The sequence below is a fragment of the Dermochelys coriacea genome, chromosome 10 (assembly GCF_009764565.3).
Source record: "Dermochelys coriacea isolate rDerCor1 chromosome 10, rDerCor1.pri.v4, whole genome shotgun sequence".
Lineage (NCBI taxonomy): Eukaryota > Metazoa > Chordata > Testudines > Dermochelyidae > Dermochelys > Dermochelys coriacea.
The window spans coordinates 43,215,302-43,232,897 of record NC_050077.1 but is presented as its reverse complement, the minus strand read 5'-3'; the positions used below and the strand labels follow the sequence as shown (position 1 = coordinate 43,232,897).

At 45.0% G+C, this 17,596-nt stretch overlaps 1 protein-coding gene across 3 annotated transcripts in view; it reads left to right on the top strand.

Moving 5' to 3' along the window:
• ARIH1 (ariadne RBR E3 ubiquitin protein ligase 1) overlaps positions 1-12,576 on the top strand; it is a 114,770-nt gene extending 102,194 nt beyond the window's left edge. For 2 of the 3 annotated variants that reach the window (XM_038418656.2, XM_038418654.2), the window contains 3 exons: positions 3,115-3,387; positions 4,275-4,387; positions 11,024-12,576. In XM_038418656.2, coding sequence (XP_038274584.1) covers positions 3,115-3,387; positions 4,275-4,387; positions 11,024-11,108 — 471 coding nt within the window. In that variant the 3' untranslated portion in view covers positions 11,109-12,576. The remainder of the gene's footprint in view (positions 1-3,114; positions 3,388-4,274; positions 4,388-11,023) is intronic. The other variant, XM_038418655.2, reaches the window with a different exon arrangement.
• Positions 12,577-17,596: the final 5,020 nt, after the last annotated feature.

Below are 17,596 nucleotides of genomic sequence, written 5' to 3'. Positions count from 1 at the left end.
CGGAGAACATGCTCTGCCGGGTCCTGTTCAGGGGTAGGCCCCCGTCGGTGGAGCTGGTGTCCAATGCTTCGGACCTGGGGTGGGGAGCCCATGTGGGGGACGTTCAGACCCAAGGTCTGTGGTCTGCACAAGACCTTGCCCTTCATATAAATGTTAAGGAACTCAGGGCGGTCTGGCTGGCATGTGTGGCCTTCCTCTCATACCTGGAGGGCAGAGTGGTCAGGGTTCTCATGGACAACATGGCCTTGATGTTTTACATCGACAAGCAAGGCGGGGCCCGCTTCTCTGCCAGGAAGCCCTCAGGCTGTGGGACTTCTGTATAGCCCACAACATTTGCCTACAGGCCTGCCACCTACTGGGTGCCCGGAACTCACGGGTAGATTGCCTGAGCTGAGACTTCTCTTCTCAGCACGAGTGGTCTCTACACCCGGAGGGGATGCACAGATTTTTTCCAAGAGTGGAGAACTCCCCAGGTGGACCTGTTCGCAACTTGGCAGAACCACCAGTGTTCCCGGTTCTGCTTCGGGGGGTGGCTGGGAATGGGCGCTATCTCCGATGCCTTCCTCCTATACTGGTCAGGCCAGCTTCTCTTTGCCTTCTTCCCAATCCCACTGATCGGCAAGGTCCTGGAAAAGATAAAGACGGACAGGGCCCAGGTCCTCCTGATTGCCCCTGCATGGCCCTGGTAACATTAGTACGGGACCCTCACGAGCCTGGTGGTCGCCCCACCGTGGCCATTGCTTTCCCACCCGGACCTGCTTCCCTGCTTCCTACACCTCACGGCATGGCTACTCAATGGTTAGGCTGGGAGGAAAGGGCATGCTCAGAAGGGGTTCAGTGCGTCCTCTTGGAAAGCAGATGATCCTCCACACATCAAGCCTACTTGGCAAAGTGATCTTGGTTTTCCCAATGGGCAATTGAGCAGAGCGTTTCCCCTGTGACTGCCCTGATCCAGTTCATTTTAGACTATCTCCTTTACCTTAGAGCCCAAGGCCTGGCGCCCTCGTCGGTCAAGGTGCATTTGGCAGCCATATCAGCCTTTCACCCGCCAGTGCAGGGGCACACCGTATTCTCCCATGCTATGACTGGCCGATTCCTTAAGGAATTGGATAGTCTCTTCCCATATGTTAGGCCCCCAGTCCCTCAGTGGGACCTGAACTTGGTGCTAGCCTGGCTGACGGGTCCCCTCTTTGAGCCATTAGCTACATGCTCCTGGTTGCACCTTTCGTGGAAGGTAGCCTTTCTGGTGGTGATCACATCTGCTAGATGGGTCTCAGAACTCAGGGCCCTGACCTCTGAGCCCCCATACACGGTGTTCCATAAAAATAAGGTGCAGCTCCGCCCACATCCTTCCTTCCTCCCAAAGGTGATCTCTGCCTACCACCTGGGTCACAACATTTTCCTGCCAGTCCTCTGCCCCATGCACCCAGTGAGGAGTGCCGCCTCCACACACTGGATGTGAGACAGGCTCTGGCCTTTTTACCTGGAGCGGACTAAGCCATTCAGGAAGTCTTTACAGTTGTTTATTGCCTTGGCCGAACACGAGGGGTCGTCCAATCTCTACTCAGCGGCTCTCCAAATGGATCACCTCTTGCATCCATACCTATTATGACCTGGTGGGAATCCCTCTGCCATCGATTGTGAGAGCACACTCAACTAGGGTGCAAGCCTCGTCGGCTGCCTTTTTAGCCCTTGTCCCCATTCAGGACGTTTGCAGGGGTGCCACATGGTGTTCAGTTCACACATTCACCTCACATCATGTGATGGTCTCCCAGACGCTGGGTTCGGCAGGGCTGTGCTCTGTCCCGAGAGTTTGTGAACTCCTACCCACCTCCAACAGATATAGCTGGGAATCACCTGTTGTGGAATAAACATGAGCCATCACTGAAAGAAGACAGTTACCTTTTCTGTAACTGGTGTTCTTCAAGATGTGTTGCTCATATCTATTCCACATCCCGCCCTCCTTCCCTTCTGTTGGAGTTGTCTGGCAAGAAGGAACTGAGGGTCGGGGGGAGCATGCAGCTCCCCTTATACCACGCCGTGGAGGCGCCACTCCAGGGGTGGGATAGGGGCGCTCCCCTACAGGTACTGCTAGGGGAAAGACTTCTGGCACCAGTGCATGTGCCGAGCATGCACATCTATTGTGGAATAGACATGAGCAACACACCTTTTTTGTAACTGGTGTTCTTCAAGATAACTGTCTTTTCCTTGCTGACTGCTGTTGGTGTTAAAGTTTTTGTGAAGGGTACAAAATTATTAAGAGCAAAGGCTCATACTCCCCTGAGATTACACAAGGTCACTTCTGACAGAACTGGGAAGAGACCCGTTATCTCCTACATAGTTGAACACAGTCTCACTTGCTTAACCATGCTGCCTCCCAGAATCTGCCGTATCTGCACTTGGCTGTGCTGTCTATAAAATGGGGCAGCTCTTGCATGTATAACCCACTGCCTTCAATGTGGTGGTCATTGTCCTTCAGTGGCTGATCCATAGAGGATAACAACCTCCTCCTGCTGACAGGTACTGAAATTACTCTATTAGCTCAGCTGAAGAAGGTCCAGAGTTCAAACCTTGTTGATAATTGGGCTAGGGTGTTAGTTGCGCAAAATAGAATGTTTTCTTTTTAAAAACCTACAAAAATCTACATTGGATTGTTAAAGCAAAATCAAGCACTCAGCAGTTAGTAAATGTCAGAATTAAACCTGCTATTGTGCATATGCAGTAGCACATTCCTCCATGCTCTCCTCTCTTCTCCCTGCCTCATTCAGTGCTTGGCAGGTGTGCATGTGTACTGTAAATGGATTGTATTTTAGAAGTGTGGTTTAATTACCCTAAATGTCATGGGTTGGGATTTCCTCCTGCAGTGCAAATGCCCTCTTTGACCTGGTTTTCCCCAGAGGGTGTGGACCTGCTTACTCAGACCTGCGCTATGACTGGGTGTGTTTCAGTGGTGCCAGGGTCCCATCTGAGCCTGATCTATTGAAAGGTGCAAAAACTTCTTCCGAATGGAAACTCTGTTCTGTTGGTCAGAGTTGAATTCCTTCAGACTATTTGTTCTCTCCTAGTTTTCAGCCATTACTTTGTTGTAACTATTTATTTTATTTTCCCTAATGGGAATTAACACAGCGATCCAGAGCAGCCCTGCAGAGGTACCTGTTCTACTGCAACCGCTATATGAACCACATGCAGAGCCTGCGCTTTGAGCACAAACTCTATGCTCAGGTGAAGCAGAAAATGGAGGAGATGCAGCAGCACAACATGTCATGGATCGAGGTGCAGTTCCTGAAGAAAGCAGTTGACGTCCTCTGCCAGTGTCGTGCTACACTCATGTACACTTATGTCTTTGCCTTCTACCTCAAAAAGAATAATCAGTCCATTATCTTCGAGGTAGGGAAAATACACTTTGTAGTCCTTACTTCCAGCTAGCAACACTACTGGGTACCATGGGGGGACTTGATCCATGGAAAGGAGCTACTCAGAGGCCATACAAATGTGGGTTTGAGTATTCTTGTGTGCTGGTGAGGCTGTAATAATCAGAGATCATCTAGTATCACATGAAGCATTCCTGCTTGGGAAAGGGGAAAGTAAAGTAAAGTAAACTGGCACTGTAAATCATTGTCTAACTGCTGTCTCATGCTATAAAATAATCACTGTATTATGAGACCTACAAAAAGCAAATTTTAGATTTGATCTGTTGAAAGTGTCAACTAGATCTTCGCTTTAACATTGTTTATCCAATATTGCTTGGTTTCAGGGCAATAGCAGTAAAATAGTGGTCAAAAGCCAAAACAGTCCCTGAGTCTATGCTACATAAATAGAAGCAGTGGTGGCTTAAAACCATTCACCATTATTCATGCAGGACCTAAGCAAAATGCTGTATGGCCCTACAGTCTGTGGAAGGAGCGTAGAGTAACAGACCAATATTCAAAGCTGTGCTTTGTCATTAATTATAGACACATCAGCAAAGATGATGTTAGTGTTGAGCGGAATTAGATGCCCAAAGGATGGGAGGGGGGAGGATTCTGCTTGCCCTGCAAGAAAAACCAAACCAGGAAACAAGCATTATGTCAAAAAATGTAAAGGACATTTTGAATATCTGTAGTAACTTTTGGTTGAATTGTGAAATGAATTCTCCTTCTCACCTCTGATCTGTAGAGGGGCATACTCTGAAGTGTTATCCAACATAATTGTCCCCACCTGTTTCTCATTTAGGTCAGGATTTCTAGTTGATTTGAGGAAGTGTCTACAAAAAACTGGTCTCTTTGTCTTTGCAGAATAACCAAGCAGACTTAGAGAATGCTACGGAGGTGCTTTCTGGGTACCTGGAGCGAGATATATCCCAAGATTCGCTGCAAGACATAAAGCAGAAAGTACAAGATAAGTACAGGTACACTTTGAAATGAGTGTGTGTCATATATTGCACAGACCCTGACATCAATTCCTCTGTAGATCACTTTTGATTTGGTAGGTAAGAGCCTGTGGAGAGTGCATGTGTAACAGCCAGGCCGCAAGTTTCTCCCGGACCTTATGCCTTCCGAGAGTCTCACTCATTGTTGGCCTTCTGCCCTGTTTCTTGATCAGCAGGCAATCTCTGACGAGCAGCTAATCAAGCAGCAGAAGGCTGATCTCTTGCACACACAAACCAAACAAGCATTAGCAATGCGGGATTCCTATGAAGACAGGCTGCCTGCACAGTTTACAGCATAGTCATCTAGGCCTCTTGGGAGCAAGTCGAACTGACTGTGGTGCTGGAGGGAAGCCCACAGCAGGACTCTCAGCACTGTTAACTCCTCTTCTGTTGAGCAGTGGAGAGAAACTTTCAGTGTTCCTAGTGTAGATAAGGCTCCTCTGTAAAGTGTGGTTGCCTTTGGACCATGCAGTTTGTGCAAGGAAGGAGGCTCTGAAAAAGATCAAGGTAGATTCATATGTAATGAAGGGAGAGAGATGAGTTGGTTTAATGTTTTCCAATAATTTTGCCCTGAGATGAGTCAACCAAAATGTTTTTGTAGTTGGGCAGCTAGACTCCATTGCATCTTTGCCCTCCCTGACTGTAAGCTAACCAATGAATAGGCTATAGTGAGAGGAGAGCAACATGCAAGAAAAGGGGGAGAGTCATGTACTCCCTCACTACTGCCTCTTAGAGAGATGGGGCTTAAAGGGCACATTATCCCACTACTTCTGAAAGTCCTTGGGAAGTGCTCTTACAATATGGAAAAATAAAAACTGTATATGTAGATGGGTCACAGTATTATGGGCTTCAGTTCTAAGGGAACAGGCCAGAGTTACTAAATGTCTGTTAAAAGAAAAGGAGTACTTGTGGCATCTTAGAGGCTAACAAATTTATTTTGTTAGTCTCTAAGGTGCCACAAGTACTCCTTTTCTTCTTGCGAATACAGACTAACACGGCTGCTACTCTGAAAAATGTCTGTTATGTCTAGCAGGAAAAGCAAGCCACTGCACAAGTAAAATGAGTTCTATTGACTAGGAAGTTTCCCCTGTGAATATAAACACTAATGATCGTATGACAGAGGTTCTGCCCATTCCTGTAGTGGCTGGCAGCACTACTAGGAATGGAACATTTCCGTTAGACTCTGGTTTTGAGTAGTTTTTAACTTGTTCTGTCATTAGGCTGTTTATTTTGGCTCTGATGCAGTTGCTCTTAAAATGTATTCTGTTATCAACTATCCAAAACAGACAGACAAATTAAGACTAAACATGGTCTGGATTGCCTGAAAACACAGCATCCAAACCCGCCTTTATATTTCTGGGGAGACCGTGTGGCCTTCCAAGCATGCACAGGTCCTTGATTAACCAGATATTACCTTAATCATGCAGCTTTAAAGAATTCTTTGGGGGAATTCCAATGAACGTCCACCTTGTTCATTTAGCTCTAGCTGTTTTTGGCCTATCAGCTTGTGATGCCCATGACATTTCTGGAAAACAGGAGTTAGAAAAAGCCAGCAAAATAACCGAAGATTGGAAAGCAATTACTGTGCATGTTCCATTTATCACATGTTCCATTAAATCAATGGGACTTTGTGCTATGATTTACATTCCAACAGCTGATACCATGGGAAGAACTAGAATAGGTTCATTCAAATAAATCTGTCAGCTGGATCAGATGCTGAGTGTTAATGTTAAGGCTGTAACTTAAAAGCAAGACAATTCTGAGTGCTGCTATTCTGTGGCTTTCCCTCTTGTTCCTACATATGGTAGCATATGTAATAAAGGATTGTTGGCTGTTTGAAGATTCCTGCAATAGGCCTACAGAGACAACTTTTTTCCCCTCTGCTAATGTGAATCTTGCCTTAGTTAGGGCGAGAGGTGTTTTGCTTTTGCGGAGCAGAAGGCTCAGCTGTGAGAGCCCTTCAGATGACACTGACGGACAAATGTGCTTGGAAACTGAACTTACAGCCCTTGTCACATGCCTCTCTACCCCCAGTGGGAGCCTTTAACTCATGAGTTGGTTCCTAAATTCTAGCTTTCTCATTTTGCAGCTCAACATTTCTGTGCAGCTGAATGGATTTGGCTCAGCTAATTGGTTTGCTGCTTGTGATATTCCACCTGTGCTGTCAAGCTGCACTGATTAGCCATGGAATTAGTGACATGGTCATACCGGCTGTACTGGGAAGCAATTAATGGAGTAAAGGTTTTTTTTTTGTCCCTAACCTGCAGGTGGGAGGGGGCAGAGGTCAGAACTTGGCATAACCAGTGAACAGGGATTATCTCCAGAAATGTCAATAAGTAGCATTAAAGGGACACTGAAGACTTATTTCTTATCTTTCTAGTTGGCTACTACATCTGAAATGAACATGATTCCTTTAAAAAAAAAAAAAAAAAAAAGTACTTGTGGCACCTTAGAGAGTAACAAATTTATTAGAGCATAAGCTTTCCGAGCTACAGCTCACTTCATCGGATGCAGTTGGTGGAAAAAACAGAGGAGAGATTTATATACACACACACACACACACACACACACACACAGAACATGAAACAATGGGTTTATCATACACACTGTAAGGAGAGGTTTCAGAGTAGCAGCTGTGTTAGTCTGTATTCGCAAAAAGAAAAGGAGTACTTGTGGCACCTTAGAGACTAACAAATTTATTAGAGCATAAGCTTTCCGAGCTACAGCTCACTTCATCGGATGCAGTTGGTGGAAAAAACAGAGGAGAGATTTATATACACACACACACACACACACACACACAGAACATGAAACAATGGGTTTATCATACACACTGTAAGGAGAGGTTTCAGAGTAGCAGCCGTGTTAGTCTGTATTCGCAAAAAGAAAAGGAGTACTTGTGGCACCTTAGAGACTAACAAATTTATTAGAGCATAAGCTTTCGTGAGCTACAGCTCACTTCATCGGATGCATCGGATGCATCGGATGCTTATGCTCTAATAAATTTGTTAGTCTCTAAGGTGCTACAAGTACTCCTTTTCTTTTTACTGTAAGGAGAGTGATCACTTAAGATAAGCCATCACTAGCAGCAGGGGGGGGGAAGGAGGAAAACCTTTCATGGTGACAAGCAAGGTAGGCTAATTCCAGCAGTTAAAAAGAATATCAGAGGAACAGTGGGGGGTGGGGTGGGAGGGAGAAATACCATGGGGAAATAGTTTTACTTTGTGTAATGACTCATCCATTCCCAGTCTCTATTCAAGCCTAAGTTAATTGTATCCAGTTGGCAAATTAATGCCAATTCAGCAGTCTCTCGTTGGAGTCTGTTTTTGAAGCTTTTTTGTTGAAGTATAGCCACTCTTAGGTCTGTGATCGAGTGACCAGAGAGATTGAAGTGTTCTCCAACTGGTTTTTGAATGTTATAGTTCTTGACGTCTGATTTGTGTCCATTCATTCTTTTACGTAGAGACTGTCCAGTTTGGCCAATGTACATGGCAGAGGGGCATTGCTGGCACATGATGGCATATATCACATTGGTAGATGCGCAGGTGAACGAGCCTCTGATAGTGTGGCTGATGTGATTAGGCCCTATGATGGTATCCCCTGAATAGATATGTGGACAGAGTTGGCAACGGGCTTTGTTGCAAGGAAAGGTTCCTGGGTTAGTGGTTCTGTTGTGTGGTGTGTGGTTGCTGGTGAGTATTTGCTTCAGATTGGGGGGCTGTCTGTAAGCAAGGACTGGTCTGTCTCCCAAGATCTGTGAGAGTGATGGGTCGTCCTTCAGGGTAGGTTGTAGATCCTTGATGATGCGTTGGAGAGGTTTTAGTTGGGGGCTGAAGGTGATGACTAGTGGCGTTCTGTTGTTTTCTTTGTTGGGCCTGTCCTGTAGTAGGTGACTTCTGGGTACTCTTCTGGTTCTGTCAATCTGTTTCTTCACTTCAGCAGGTGGGTATTGTAGTTGTAGGAATGCATGATAGAGATCTTGTAGGTGTTTGTCTCTGTCTGAGGGGTTGGAGCAAATGCGGTTATATCGTAGCGCTTGGCTGTAGACAATGGATCGAGTGGTATGATCTGGATGAAAGCTAGAGGCATGTAGGTAGGAATAGCGGTCAGTAGGTTTCCGATATAGGGTGGTGTTTATGTGACCATCGCTTATTAGCACTGTAGTGTCCAGGAAGTGGATCTCTTGTGTGGACTGGTCCAGGCTGAGGTTGATGGTGGGATGGAAATTGTTGAAATCATGGTGGAATTCCTCAAGAGCTTCTTTTCCATGGGTCCAGATGATGATGTCATCAATGTAGCGCAAGTAGAGTAGGGGCATTAGGGGACGAGAGCTGAGGAAGCGTTGTTCTAAGTCAGCCATAAAAATGTTGGCATACTGTGGGGCCATGCGGGTACCCATCGCAGTGCTGCTGATTTGAAGGTATACATTGTCACCAAATGTGAAATAGTTATGGGTGAGGACAAAGTCACAAAGTTCAGCCACCAGGTTAGCCGTGACGGTATCGGGGATACAGTTCCTGACGGCTTGTAGTCCATCTTTGTGTGGAATGTTGGTGTAGAGGGCTTCTACATCCATAGTGGACCATCATTTCAACAATTTCCATCCCACCATCAACCTCAGCCTGGACCAGTCCACACAAAAGATCCACTTCCAGGACACTACGGTGCTAATAAGCGATGGTCACATAAACACTACCCTATATCGGAAACCTACTGACCGCTATTCCTACCTACATGCCTCTAGCTTTCATCCAGATCATACCACTCGATCCATTGTCTACAGCCAAGTGCTACGATATAACCGCATTTGCTCCAACCCCTCAGACAGAGACAAACACCTACAAGATCTCTATCATGCATTCCTACAACTACAATACCCACCTGCTGAAGTGAAGAAACAGATTGACAGAGCCAGAAGAGTACCCAAAGTCACCTACTACAGGACAGGCCCAACAAAGAAAACAACAGAACGCCACTAGCCATCACCTTCAGCCCCCAACTAAAACCTCTCCAACGCATCATCAAGGATCTACAACCTATCCTGAAGGACGACCCATCACTCTCACAGATCTTGGGAGACAGGCCAGTCCTTGCTTACAGACAGCCCCTCAATCTGAAGCAAGTACTCACCAGCAACCACACACCACACAACAGAACCACTAACCCAGGAACCTATCCTTGCAACAAAGCCCGTTGCCAACTCTGTCCACATATCTATTCAGGGGATACCATCATAGGGCCTAATCACATCAGCCACACTATCAGAGGCTCGTTCACCTGCGCATCTACCAATGTGATATATGCCATCATGTGCCAGCAATGCCCCTCTGCCATGTACATTGGCCAAACTGGACTGTCTCTACGTAAAAGAATGAATGGACACAAATCAAACGTCAAGAATTATAACATTCAAAAACCAGTTGGAGAACACTTCAATCTCTCTGGGCACTCGATCACAGACCTAAGAGTGGCTATACTTCAACAAAAAAGCTTCAAAAACAGACTCCAACAAGAGACTGCTGAATTGGCATTAATTTGCAAACTGGATACAATTAACTTAGTTTTACTTTGTGTAATGACTCATCCATTCCCAGTCTCTATTCAAGCCTATTTCCCCATGGTATTTCTCCCTCCCACCCCACCCCCCACTGTTCCTCTGATATTCTTGTTAACTGCTTGAATTAGCCTACCTTGCTTGTCACCATGAAAGGTTTTCCTCCTTTCCCCCCCTGCTGTTGGTGATGGCTTATCTTAAGTGATCACTCTCCTTACAGTGTGTATGATAAACCCATTGTTTCATGTTCTCTGTGTGTGTGTATATAAATCTCTCCTCTGTTTTTTCCACCAACTGCATCCGATGAAGTGAGCTGTAGCTCACGAAAGCTTATGCTCTAATAAATTTGTTACTCTCTAAGGTGCCACAAGTACTCCTTTTCTTTTTGCGAATACAGACTAACACGGCTGCTACTCTGAAACCAATGATTCCTTTTGATTCATTGCTTTGCCCCAATGCCATTCATATTGGTAGGAGTGTACCTAGCTCTGGGATCAGTGTTAACTGCTGCTTCACCAGCAGGGAAAACATCCTCTTTTGAATGTGTACAGATTGGAGAGGCGTTTGAGGACATAGTGGGTAAACTTTTCAGGCACATGCGGTTGTGATTCCTAGGACAGACTCTTGGTCCAGCTAGGGTAACCAGCCATTGCTTTGTCTTTATTGCTTCCATCTTTACTATTTTGAAGGTGAACAAAATTGGACCCTGTCTTTGTGTTATATTGGCTTTTCTCGTCTGTCATTGTAACGTGATCCAGTGGCTAGGGCACCATGCTGAGTCAGGAGAACTTGGCTTCTGTTTCCAGCTCTGCCACTAACCTGTGCTGTGCTTGTGGGTATGCCACAACCTCTCCATGTGTCCATCTTTCAGCTTGTAAAATGGGGATAATGCTGAGCTAGCTTTGCAAATGACTTCCTTCTCTGCAGATCAAAGCACTATATTACGCATGTTTATAATGTGTACCTCCCAGGCCTTGTCAAACCATGTCAAAGGATGACAGTCACTTGTGTATATGCAGTTCCTAACCAGCATCTCAATGTGCTCTCCCCCTTTGCTGCAGATACTGCGAGAGTCGACGAAGGGTTTTGTTGCAGCATGTGCATGAAGGCTATGAGAAGGACCTGTGGGAGTACATTGAGGACTGAGACTGGCCCTGCATAAAATGAACTCTGAAAACTTTTACCATCTAGAGTGCTCATGCAATTAAAACAAAACACACACAAAAAGAGGCACTATGCCTATTACACCGCTGGGTCTGTAGTACCGGGATTCTGTTTTGCTAACAGAAAATTTAAGTAAATTATATTGTAATAAAAAAGGTAGATAAACCATTGTACAACAGTATTCTAGGCGGCCAATAAGAGTGTGACAAGACGCACTAAAAAAACCCTCCAACTTTAACTTGTAACGTAGCTTCATTCTCCAAGCAGACTCCTTTTTTCTTTTTCTTTTTTTTCCTGTGTGTAGTACAGATGAAATTTAAACCAGTTTCTTGACACCGCTTTTCATGTCCAAACCAGCCATTTTGATGTACTTTGGTAAGGGGTTCTCCCTCTCCCTCCTCCTCTCACACACCCAAGTTCATGAGTGAATGTTGATTGGCTCATTGTAAAGATGATTCTCGGGGAGGGGATGAGGGGGGTACACAGCAAGGAAAAAACTTTGTATATGACTTTTAAAACAAAAAGAGGACAACACAGTATTTTTCAAAATTGTATATAGCGCATATGCATGGACAAAGAGCAAGCGTGGCACGTGTTTGCATAATGTTTAATTACAAAAAAAATATTTATTCTTTAAAAATCTTCAAGATTATGTCTATTTGCTGTGCATTTTCTTTGTTTGCTTTTTTTTTAGCCCCGGGATTGGGGTGGGGGAAGCGTGTGCTGGTGTAGTGACTCTTTTGAAGGTTTTTACCTGAGAAGTTAAGTTTCTCCTCTTCCTGCATCTTTGATTTCCTGGCCTCCATGGTTTGTGTGTCCATTGCTGGCAACGGAACCACCCCTTCAAATTTCCAGCTCCTAATGCAAACTGATTAACTTGGTGTGCATTTCATTAGAGATGAATGTATGTTATGATTCAGGATGCTTTGTCTTTTTCACCCAGAATGTTACCAAAATCAGACCTAGCCATTCCCATGCACCCAGGACATGCGCTCTGAACCTGGCTGATGTTCAAATCTATGGGAAGTGTGTGTTAGGAATTTTTCTTTTGATGGAGGAAAAGGGGGATTCTCTCTTATGCCACTTCTCAAAGAGCATTGAAAGAATTCCACTGTGGATCTCTTCTCCGTCCCCCTTTTAGCTATCAAATGAAACATTCCTTGCTGTTTTTAAGTTTCACTTACATTATTACAAATCATGACGTTGAAAAGGAAGATGGTGGAATTGTCTTTGTTTGTTTTGGGCTCCGTTATTGGGCAAACTGTCCTGGCAAGTATTAAACACTCCATCTAGTGCACTAGCAATTGAAATCATTGGGATATTTTTTCAATTAAAAGGGGTAAGAACTAATGAGTTTTAGCTACCGAGTCCATTTTTATTATTTCTGTAACGAGCTATGTTAAAGTACACAATTGGTGGTGGTTTTATTAAATTTACTTCTGTATAGGAATCCCTTCTGTGGTATTTTTCACCAGGCCAGTGTTCTAAAAGCTTGCTGATAACTTACCAAGTGAAGGGGGAAGGAATAAAGAGGGGTAGCTGAGGCAGGCTACAGAGAGGTCCCTAATATAAAACGTCAGTTTCTGCTGAGGTGGTGGTAGCCATTTCCTTCAGCTTTCTTGTAGCTGGAGAGGATGCTGCTAAATGCTGACATCTACAGCAGGTTAGCTTTGCACTTCCACTCCTGCTGTGCATCAGTTTCCCCTGAAAGGGCTTGTTTTCCTCAAGTCCTCTTGCAGAATTGCACTGAAGCAGAATGACCACATGCACCCTCACAACTTGTGTCCTGTGCCCTTTTCTTTAGAAGGCTGCTCTGAGGAAAATTAATCTGAGGGTGTATGTCTGTACAGTGAAGAGCTCTGTTCTGACAGGCTGGGCACACAACAAGGACATCACTAAAGGACATCATCTGGCCTCACTTCTCATTAAAACTGCTCTATCCTTGCAGCTCTCTGCCACCCAAACTTTATTGATTGGCTCTTGAAAACATCAGGCCCAAAATCTGTATTTCAGGTTAAAAATGTAAATCAAAATGCTTCCTAAAATGGTTTCTCCACCTGGAGCTAACTGAGGGGCACAGCTAAGTGTGCTGGGTGTGTGGATGGGGGGTCCCCTGAAATGAAAAGTTCCTCAATTAGCTCTTGAAATTTCCACGGGTCAGGTTTTATCCTATTTGCTTACTGTCCCATCACCTGAGAACTGAAACCCAATGTACACATAAGAACTTCAGCTCCTAAAGATAAAGGGATTTATTGTGTTTTTAAATATTGATCTCTATAGACCTCATTTAAGACAACTGATTAAAACCACCATCTCCCATGTAGTGTTTAAGTTCTGCATAGGCTAGCTGTCACTATTCACTTACTTGCTGACCCTTTATCCCAGCTTTCAGTACTCTAATTCTCCATATTTATTGAAAATTCTTTTTCAGTAATACCAGCTGGGCAGTCCCTTGCCCAGTCTGAGACTGATCATTCACATCAGCTGGCGGGTCCTTCCCTTCTTTTAAGGGCAAATATTTGCAATTAGGATGCATGGACTGGATGTTTGACAGCAGCACTACGCAAAATAGTGAATGGGTCTCAATAAATTACACTGGGCTAACTTCATGACAGGGTCCTACAAACAGAAAGCAGAACAGCAACACTAGTAGATCCTAAATCCCCTGTAATTCACTGATGCTCTGGTGGTTTCTATACTATCTGGATCAATGACTGTTTTAGTACAACTGTTGCATTAGAAGTTAGTTAAGAGTGATGTAGAGCCACCCGCACAAAACACACACACACACACACACACACACTCTCTCTCTCTCTCTCTCTCTCTATCTTAACTGAGCTTTCAGCTGACTGGGCCCTATTAAGCACTTGCGTAGGGTGAGACAATCAGATTGGTGGGTGGATTGATCCAGGACTCCTAACCTCCAATTTTCCATAGAGAGAGCACCTCATGCTGTGGAAATAACCGTTAGGCAATTTCATTGTAACTGCTGGACTGTTCCATGTTAAGGTTACAGAGGGAGAGAAAGCATTCTTAGTGCTAATAAACTTTTATTTTGTTATTTCATTAGTTATTTTTGTGTTTGTCATAAATTCCTCAGGTACCTTGAGTGGTGGTGTAGGTAGGGTGCCCTATTCGTAGTTTGCCTGGGTGAGCTACTGAATAACACATCTCTATCTAAAATAGTGACCTTGACATCACAGTATATGTGTCTGGATTTTTCTTATTAAAGTGTTGTCACGGAGATCCCGGGCAATGCTCTGGAACTACTCCATGGGAAGACAGGACTCTGGGGAAGCCTCCTCTCTGAGAGCAGACTGTCTCCACGGCAAGAAGCTTACACAACTTCCACCTTCCTGAGTCTGACCTCGGAGCATTCAGCATCCCCGTCCATACCGTGAACTTCCCACGGCAAGTTCGCACAGGTGGGGCTCCTGGGGAAGCCAGTGGGTCCTGCACCCCAATTCTGCAGTCAGATATGACTCTCAGCCAGCCAGTAAAACAGAAGGTTTATTAGACGACAGGAACATGGTCTAAAACAGAGCTTGTAGGTACAGAGAACAGGACCCCTCAATCAGGTCTGTCTTGGGGGGCAGGGAGGCTAGAGCCCCATCTGGGTCTCCCTCCATTTCCCCAGCTAGCTCCAAACTGAAACTCTCCCACCCCTCGTCTGGCCTTTGTCTCTTTCCTGGGCCAGGAGGCCACCTGATCTCTTTGTTCTCCAACACTTAGTTGGCACATTTGCAGAGGCGGGGCCCAGGCCATTAGTTGCCAGGAGACAGGGTGTCGGCCATTCTCTATGCAGACACCATCACGCTGGCCCTCTAGGGCTCTGCAACAATCACACCCCTTTATCCCACCACCTAGATACTTAAGAAATGCCTAGGGGAAACTCATGAAAGCTTATGCTCAAATAAATTTGTTAGTCTCTAAGGTGCCACAAGTACTCCTCTTTTTTTTTTTTAGGGGAAACTGAGGCACCCACATAGTATTGAAAGAAAACATTAAGAACATTCCCACTTCATCACAAGTGTCCACTCAGATACTGATGTCAGTCCCATGGCTGAGTTGTCCAGGACAATTAGGTTTCTTAACGTCCATATATTATAAACATACTACCAGTCACAGAGATGGTGGCAGCCCATAAAATCACTAGTGCCGGTCTCTTCGAAACCCACATGTGGGGAAAGAGGTATGTGTGTGTCAGAGCTGGGCGGCTTCCTCCAACAGTTAGAGCAAAACAGGAACAAATTGCACTGTAATTCTAGAAATGGGCCTTTTTTTAGCCTCCCGTAGTTGGAGAAGCTTGCAGTTGATTAGCCTTCCTGGTGACTGATGTTTGACATCTGGCTGCAAAGAGCCATGGCATTCATACTGCAGATTTCAGTAATAATGCTGTTTAGCCTCTGCATCCAAAGCCGGAGTTCTTGTATTTACATGAAATGCCAGTGTCTGGGTATCATCCTCCGCTCTTATGAACTGACTACTGATTTTTCATTTGTCACTACTTTACTTGGGGTAGGGGAAATAGTGTAATGACTTCTGAGTTCAAAAGAATACACAATTAGATGGGGGAATGGGATTCATTCTTTTATAAGAGCTTAAAGCAATGAAAACTTTGGGGTGAGGTAATTAACCCTTTTTTCAAAAACGTTTTAAATGGAGAAAATTTGAATGTTAAATGTCATCACTTCAGAATTTAAAAATCCTATGTCCCTAGTTGGTTGAAAACATCACAAAAATTCCCTGTGTGCTTTTGTGGTATACTCTTCTCTGTCTAAAAGACCCACCTTCCGTAAGCTCCAAAAGGAGAGAGCAATGGAATCACTGCCCTGGGTGCCAGAACATGTGAACCCTTCTCTCCCAAGAATAAGAATACCATACCATAAGAATACAAAAGCCATTTAAATGAGCTTGCTGGGGCCACTTAGCTTTTAACACTACTAGAGTATCACTAGTTAGCCAACTTGAGCCCACTCACTGTGGGTTTTTGGTTTTAATGGCCTTCAATTTTGTCTCAGTCCAAGTCTTGCCTGTAAAGGAATCTTTGACAAGAAGTCACAAGCATGTTTTCAGTTGTCTATACTGCCACTGATTTAGTTTGTTTGACTAGCCACTTTTTCTTTCTACTTAGGCCCGGATCCTCAAAGGTATTTACATGAATGAATTTCAATAGGGGTTAGGTGCCAAATACCTTTTGACGATCTGGCCCTTAGTGACTGCGTGCCCTTATGGGGTTCTAGGTTTGTGTCTGATACCAGCTTGAACTTGCTCATTTTATAAGTGAAAAGATTTTCCAACTGCTAGCCCAGCAATCCCAGCTCGGGGATGCATGAGTCAAGATGGTTTATCTTCTAATACAGAGGTGGCCAACCTGAGCCTGAGGAGGAGCCAGAATTTACCAATATACATTGCCAAAGAGCCACAATAATACATCAGCAGCCCCCATCAGCTCCCCCAGCACCTCCTGCGTGCTGGAAGCCCTGCCTATCAGCACCTCCCTCTCCTTCCCCGTGCCTCCTGCCCACCACGATCAGCAGTTTTGCAGTGTACAGGAGGCTCTGGGATGGAGCAGAGAGGAGTAAGGGTACAGCGGGCTCAGGGGAGGGGGCAGGAGCCTTGGGGTAAGGGGTGGCAGGGCCTGGGGTTGAGCAGTGGAAAGTTAGCACCTGTAGCTCCAGCCCCAGAGTCAGCACCTATGCAAGGAACCGCATATTAACTTCTGAAGAGCCATATGTGGCTCCAGAGCCACAGGTTGGCCACCCCTGTTCTAATACATCACCACCTGAAGAGGTTGTTCAGGTCACTCTGCATATAGTACAGCCAATTGAGCCCATTGCTTTCAGCAGCATTATGCAGTGTAACTGAGGTCAGACTTTGGGCCTGTAGTTAAAACTTGGTAAGCAGTTCTGAAAGAATAAACAGGACTAGAATCCAGCCACTTTTAGGGTTGTCGAGGGTGCTTAGGTGGCCACGCTGGCCTAAAAAGGGTGTGGGAGGAGGCATTTTAGAAGTCATGGTTGCACATAGGAGGCAACTGTTAAGGAAGATGCCATTTTCACATAGCCACTTTTCAGAGCAGAACAATAAATTTCCTTGTATTATGCTGGTCTCTCCAAACTTGCATATTGATAGCGCTTTCTGTTTCTTACTAGTCTGGCTAGTTTTACTGGTGAGTGTGAAAAGCAGCCATACTTTATAGATAAGCAATAACTTACTATATAGCTTGCCAGTAACTCATGGCTGATTGTACCAGGTATTGGTACTCTCTCCACTTTGTTTAGGATATGTGCCTTCAGCCACCTTGGGATTGCTAGTGTGCCAGGTAACTAGCCTCCTATGAAGGAAACATAGGGTAGCTTTACTGAAAGCTCGTTCCTTTCAGCTGCTTGAATATTTTTTGTAAACTCTCCTCCCTTAAGTTCTAACAGCATGGTGGCCCTTAGTGACCTCTTGCAGGTGGTGATGTA